The sequence below is a fragment of the Diospyros lotus genome, chromosome 2 (genome assembly GCF_014633365.1).
Source record: "Diospyros lotus cultivar Yz01 chromosome 2, ASM1463336v1, whole genome shotgun sequence".
NCBI classification, from domain to species: domain Eukaryota; kingdom Viridiplantae; phylum Streptophyta; class Magnoliopsida; order Ericales; family Ebenaceae; genus Diospyros; species Diospyros lotus.
This window is the reverse complement of record NC_068339.1, coordinates 44,977,226-44,984,147: the sequence shown is the minus strand read 5'-3', so window position 1 is coordinate 44,984,147 and position 6,922 is coordinate 44,977,226. Positions and strand designations below refer to the sequence as shown.

The window sequence follows — 6,922 nt, the reverse complement described above, 5'->3', positions numbered from 1 at the left end:
GTTAAAATGAGTAAGATAAGATTGAAATGTTTTCCAAACTAAGATATTGAATGATCAAGATAAGACTAAGAAGGATTATAAATTTTTATCAAATTATTTGTTAAATTTTTTAAAATACACTGGAGGACACATACGTTATTTTTTCTTATTTGTAAGGATCACGATAAATTTATCTGAATGGGAAAAATAAATTTATTTGTAAAAATTTAGCTAAGAAGTCATTTGACTTCTTTTTTAAAGATTGTCAGATAAATTTAACAAATACAATAGAAAACACTTTTTGTATAAAATACTTTTCATAACTTATTTTTTTTAATTTATATCTTAATTAACAAATATTATCTAAACATATGTAATTGACTAAACGATTCCATCATCAAAAACACCCATTTTCCCTATGTGTCTAGATGATCGAGGTTAGTTAATCAAAGTAATAAAATATATACTTCAAGGCTTGGCTGAGACTGAATTTAGTTGATTAGTTGCAAGTGTTGGTCAATCAAAAATCTCCAGCACACCTTGTAACCTCCAGCACACCTTGTAACTTTTTTGATATTGTTAGTTTGACTTTTTTGACATTGTTAGTTTGATTGACCAAAAGGTACACTTTAGTCGACCAGATATTGTCAAATTCGATTTTAAGTGAGATTTATATCGTTTGAAGAAATATCTTCATGAATCATCTTTTGAACAGGATATGATTTATTGTGTATATCTATAGATGATTTGAGGTTTATAAATAAATGTCAAATGCTCTGAAATTAGTTACAATTATATCACTTTTGTTATAGCAATATTTACTTAGTGATATTTTAGATGTGACAATGTCATTTTTTTTTACCAGTATTATTTGTTTAGTGATATTTTTATTCTTTCTCCTCTTAATTTTTCTGAATTTAAGTTTTTCATGTAAAAATTTACGTTTATGTGTAGTAAATTCATTTGATTGTGATTTATTGTTGATTCAATTTGGTAACACTATCATGATTTCCAATATTATCAACTCTTTAAGTGTCGCATCAAAGCTGCCTAATCCATCACGCTAGAAAAATATCAAGGAAATATGTGACCACGGTTGGAGATGATCACCGCTAGTTTAATATAAAGTTAATGTGTCAATATATCCAAAACTTGCTTGACTTTCCAGGTGAGACTTTTTTTCTTGATATATTTTCTGATAATTAAATTAATTTTAGTACCCAAAATAAGGTAAAGTAATTATAAGTAATAAACAACATTCCTACGTCTTGAAATTTGTATTTTTATATATCTATGTTATGAGAAAAGAAAATATTATGATTGTGCCACATGGCCAGTCAAATCTTAACTTACGAATTTGTCTAGACAAGTAGAGACATAGTTTTGGATAAGACGAATCTAATTATTTGGACCAAATATTTTGCTCAAATGGTGTTAGACTCGAAGCCTAATCTAAATATTCTAGATCACATGAAGTTCGAGAAAAGATATTTTTGTAATTTTTCATCCACATCAATATGATTTCCCCTTTTTTTGATAGAAATCAAAATTACAACTTGTGATTTTTCCCCAAATCTCATGAAACATCAAATTGTGGTTTTTGCCTTTCGGAAGTGTAGTTTATCCCAAAAACAGTGGAGAGAGTGTTATTTTGAAATATAACTTCCAAACATAGTGTCGATATAATATCAAATTATCCTTCCAGTATTATCTTCTAATAACATTGATCTCTTTAAAAATTGATAACAATGTGGGGCATATTAAACATAACCCCCAATTCTTCAAATTTCCACCAAATACATCAGATGAAATATAGGGCAATAGGTTCTCGACACTGTAGGGTACATGTCCTTAGCATTTGGGCTCTTGCGTAGGCTTAATTGATCCGGGCTTTCTTCATGCTCCATGTAGTCAACCTTGACACAGTCACACTCTGAGTTCCATTGTTGAAGGCATAGAGATGAGCCTCCCCATCGATGGCCAAACTAGGATACACCCTCGCACTGATGCAAGCCTTCCCTCCGCCCCCGAAGCTCTCCACTGTGGAACGATCTATCTGCGCTTAGTAACGCCAACATTCAGACTGTTTGTTTTGAAGGAAGATAAATGTTTCGAAGGATTGGTAATGCAGGTGACTTACCAAACTTCTTAGTGATAACTTTTCACGAGTTGGGTCAACGTCCACAAAAACACCGAATGTGGTCTTGTCATAATCCAGATGCAATGATGACCTGATCGATAAAAAAAATGTTAATTTATTATTTTAAAAATATAGACATTAGAATAAATGATTGTATAATTATAAAAATATCATTGTCACCTGCTTTGATCACTACACATAAGCACGATAAATTTGTTTTCCTTTTGGTGTCGGAAGACTCTAAAGAAGACTGATGTGTACTCTTGCAAGCCCTTGGAAGCCAAAACCAGCAGCCCAAATGGTCCAAGCCCACCTCTCACTTGTGCACCCTGTTGGCTACAAAGGGCTTGTGGGTCACTCGACTTAGGATCCAATAACTCTGCCTTCTGAAGCTTTGGTATATCAAATTCAAATTCAATTTCTACATCTGCCTGTGACAGTTTGACCCAAGTAATTCAGTCTTAATTTATGGTTACCGATGCATAAAAAAAAAAAAAAAAACAATTATGGTTATCGATCTATGACCAATAAAATTTATACAGAATTTTTGTACTTAATAATATGACCAAACCTGTGTAGCCGTGACCCCGGAAACTTCAACCACTGAACCTCCCTTGAGCAGCCTGGCAGGCAAGTCAACTTGATTCATCCTCTGCTTCTCAATCTCTTCTACCGGCCACTGCAGCAGCTGTTTTCCAGATCTGTCCAGCCAAATTCGCCTTGGAATGGCCTGCCAAACAAAGTCAACTCATCTCAGATTCTCAATAAGTAACAAGAAATGATGGCTTAAACAATAAGGATTGGATGGCTGGATTATCCTACCTGAATGCCAGACCATCCTTTCTTGACATCAGTGGCTGCATTAGTCGACTCGTTGATCCATCCCCACAAAATCCTCCTCTTCTTGGCACTGTCGAAAAACGTCTTCGACGCATAGTACTTCCCATGATCATATCTCAATGCGTATTCATTCTCCTCAGATCCCTTATCTGGTGTAAAGATATCCTTGACAAGATCATACGTTCCTATGGTGTAGTGATCATGTTTGGTGTTATCTAAGCTGACCTTGAGGACATGTTTAGCCCCATGGCCAATTGCCGATGTGTCAAGACCCTCTACCCCATTAGCCAAAACCGGGTAGAAATCTGGACACTCCCACATTCCGGAATCCTTAGCCGAATGCAGAGGGTGCTGAGCTTTGGTCCACCGGATGAAATCCTTGCTCCGGTACAGAATTGCCATTCCCCTGCTCTTTCTTTTGTTTCCAACGATCACTCTCCATTTCCCATCAGGTCCTCGCCAGGCTGTGGTAGGGTCCCTGAACGAGCTTGCATTGATTTTGTTTAAGTTATCAGGTACCATTAATGGATTCACTGGTGATTTGATCCATTCTATGAGGTATGGATCAGATAGGTTTTTGGGCATGGCCAGATTCTGGACCTGCTGGTTGTCTTGGTTGATTCCGGTGTAGAGGATAACCGGTTTCCCACCCGGCAGCATCGTGGCAGAGCCTGACCAGCACCCGTTTACATCGGATGGCTGGCTCGGGTAGATGGCATGGCTGTGAGGGGTCCAGTTGATGAGATCAGTGGAAGTCGAATGTGCCCACACTATGTGCCCCCAAACTGCACCAAAAGGGTTGTACTGGTAGAACAAATGGTAAATTCCCTTGTAAATCATAGGCCCTGCAAACAACAAAGCAAAAAACACTATAAAAACATAGACCCAAGAGGGTGCACTAAGGATGTTCTTTTATCCATAACTTCACTCACCATTAGGATCTGAGGATACCCATTAGTAGATCCAACAAGCGCGCAGCACAACACGAAACATCAAAAGTTCAAACAGTTAGATGCATTGACAAGAGGAAACCGATTAGAAACAGAAATTAAGCAGATTGGAAAGTAACATACCGTTCATCCAGTTTTTGGGAGGCTGGAAGTGATAAAAAGTTCTGTAAGGCTGGTTTGAAGGAGAAGATTGCAGAGACTGAAGGTGCCTGTAGACAGGGTGAGAAGCTTGAGCTTGGAAAAGGCCATGGCCAAGGAGGAGGAAGCCAAGAAGCAGGAAAATCAGCCAAGCAGAAGGGTAGTGGTGGTTCTTGGCCATGAAAATCTGCATTCTGGGAATGAGCAGGGCATGGATTTTGTGGTCCTTTTCCAGCCTTATATAAAGTGGGAATCACCAAGGAAGATGCCTGGTTGAATTTTATAAAAGTTGGATGGATTAGTCAACAGTCAATGCTTGCTTGCGCCTTGGCTAGCTGTTGTATTGTCTCATTATCCAAGTACTAGTCTATTGTTTGAAAAATCTTACAACCCATGGGTGAATAAACCCTAGGAATCATGCCAAATTTTCTGATATCAGTCGACAACCATTTCATATTTATCTACAGAAGTTTTTTTAATTGTAACCGTCCATTGCTCACCCATGTTTGTAAGTTTATTATCTTGTTTCTTAGACTAATGATAAGTTGTTTTAGACCAATTCTTCTATGATGACTCATTTTTTGGTTGTGCACAAGACTATCTATATTCTTGCTTATTTAATTTAATATTATATATATAAGTGGTATTATCTTTCTGTTCTTTTTTTATTTATTTTCATTACAAGATGAGATTTAGCTTGGCCCACTAATAGCCCATAAGCAATGGGAATGGACTGTTCCACGTGGCCATTATTTTAGGTCAAAGGGAGAGGTGGGGGTGCAATTTTGTGCACCCCTTTAACGGTCCCCCCCGCCCCCCCCCCCAATCAATTTGGGTGTGACCGTCTCCCCAAGTCATTTCTTTCTTTTCCTTTCCTTGCTCCCGTAGTCGTTTTCTTGTGCGTCGATTGCTATAGCATCTTCTCTCATCTCATTGCTTGTATATCGACCACCATTATATTCTCCTTTTTGTTATAAAGAAGAATACAATGATGATCAGCACGCAAGTGGTGAGATAAGGTGGCAACAAAAATGCCACAAGAGACCTATCGGAGAAAAAAAAGAAAAGGGAGAGAGAATAAGGCCCCACAAAATTAATGGAGAGTGATGTTCACCCCCGTTAAAAAGGGTGCACAAAATCGCACTCAGAGGTGGGGCAACTAACACAAAAATTCTTTTTTATTAGAAAATGTTTAATTTAAGCAATATTTATTGTTTATAAAAATGAGCCATTCCCATTATCTTAATTTCACCATATCGTATCCTTTATGCTCATCTTATATAGTCAAATTTATGATATTCATTGTTGCATGTAGTGCGAATTCTCTTTTGCCACTAGTCACTATCTATGTGTATTCATTATCTTATCCCATCGGATTCATTAACCCAAAAAAGAAAAGAAGAAAAAATCAATGAATCTTTTGAAAATAGTAAAAATCTAAAAAATGCTTAATGACATTTAAATTTGACATTTTTGATAAAATGTTACATTAATGTCTTGTACGTTGTATTGTATCAATGTCGATATATATAAGTTTGATACATATGGCGCTTTTTTAATAATTAAAAAAATATGACATTTAGTTTTTAATGTATAAAATGTCAAAATTTTATATCTCAAATATTAAAAATTATTATTTTTACGTTTTTACCGTGATAGAATCTTGATTTTTTACACATCAATGATCGAATGTCATATTTTTTAATTCATGAGGGAGCGCAAAAAATTAACTAGTCAATTCAAATATTGCCAACTTGTTATTTATGTGGCGTGTCACTCGCTTCTCCAATCAAACCAACTTGGGAATTCTCAACAATTAATAGTGTTGACCCTGTATTATTTTACAACAGTTTTTGAATTTATTAACTTAATCATAGTAACTTTTAGATTGTACCGATCTATTCTCAACCTTTGTCTACGGCTCAATCTTAGCTCTCGACCTAATCTTAACTTAATGTCAACTTGATCTTGGTCCCGCATCAATTTACAACAGCATTATTACCATGCCATCATCGAAAAACCTTGTTAGCGCCGAATATTCAATCCCATCACCCTGCAATGTTCGTTACATGCATGCAGGATGACCTATTCTCCTTCTATATGAACTAATTTTACCAAGAGTCCAGATATATTCTTTTCTAATGTATTAATACTTTACCAATTTATGCTTTTATTTATTTGAGTGTCGGAGTGCTTGCAGATGCCAATCATTTCCCAAAATTCATTTTTGACCGCTATAAACGCACATTCGACCTTTACCTTTGGCCAAAAAGGAACAATTTTAAGGGACAATCATGCTTAAATTTAAAAGGTTATTTGAGTAACTTTCATTGAGATTCAAAGAGTGTACCGATTAATTTATTTATCGAAATTAAAACCCGGAAGACAAAGTGCTTGGAATTAGGCACGTTGGAAAGTGGGAGAGATTGAGATGAGAAGGATGAGGCAGCAGAGGCATGGTGAGGGCAACCACCAGATCGCAATCGTTGAAAAGGATGCGAATGTTGGAGTCATGGTCACGGCCACGGGAGTGGGGCTGCCGCCTGCTTGCGTCTGGTCCTACGTTCGTTCCATTTTGGTGGCCGCCCCAAATTCAGGCACCTGTGGCCGTGGAGACAGACTTTGCAAATTGAGTCGTCGGAGGGGGTGGGGTCGCTTTTCCCGGCGGGCGTAATCATGGGTTGACACTTCTCTTCTTTGTTTGTGGACAACATGAGATTGGAATCCCCTTTTAATAATATTAAATATTAAATAATAATAAAGTAACCTAACGATGTAGTAATGACTAAGTAGTAACAAATGGATATATTTTTAAATTACATTAATTGTATTTTATTTTTAATAATTAAATAATTTTAGTAACCGATTAAACTGA

The 6,922-nt window shown here is 36.4% G+C and overlaps 1 protein-coding gene across 1 annotated transcript; it reads right to left on the bottom strand.

Moving 5' to 3' along the window:
* Positions 1–1,662: 1,662 nt before the first annotated feature.
* On the bottom strand, positions 1,663–4,291 carry LOC127794331 (beta-fructofuranosidase, insoluble isoenzyme CWINV1-like). The gene is made up of 6 exons (XM_052325341.1): positions 3,892–4,291; positions 2,942–3,804; positions 2,691–2,849; positions 2,300–2,550; positions 2,120–2,210; positions 1,663–2,035 (listed from the first exon to the last, which is right to left on the bottom strand). Exons 2-6 carry the CDS (start codon positions 3,797–3,799, stop codon positions 1,856–1,858), a joined length of 1,539 nt encoding a protein of 512 aa, XP_052181301.1. The 5' UTR covers positions 3,800–3,804; positions 3,892–4,291; the 3' UTR covers positions 1,663–1,855.
* Positions 4,292–6,922: the final 2,631 nt, after the last annotated feature.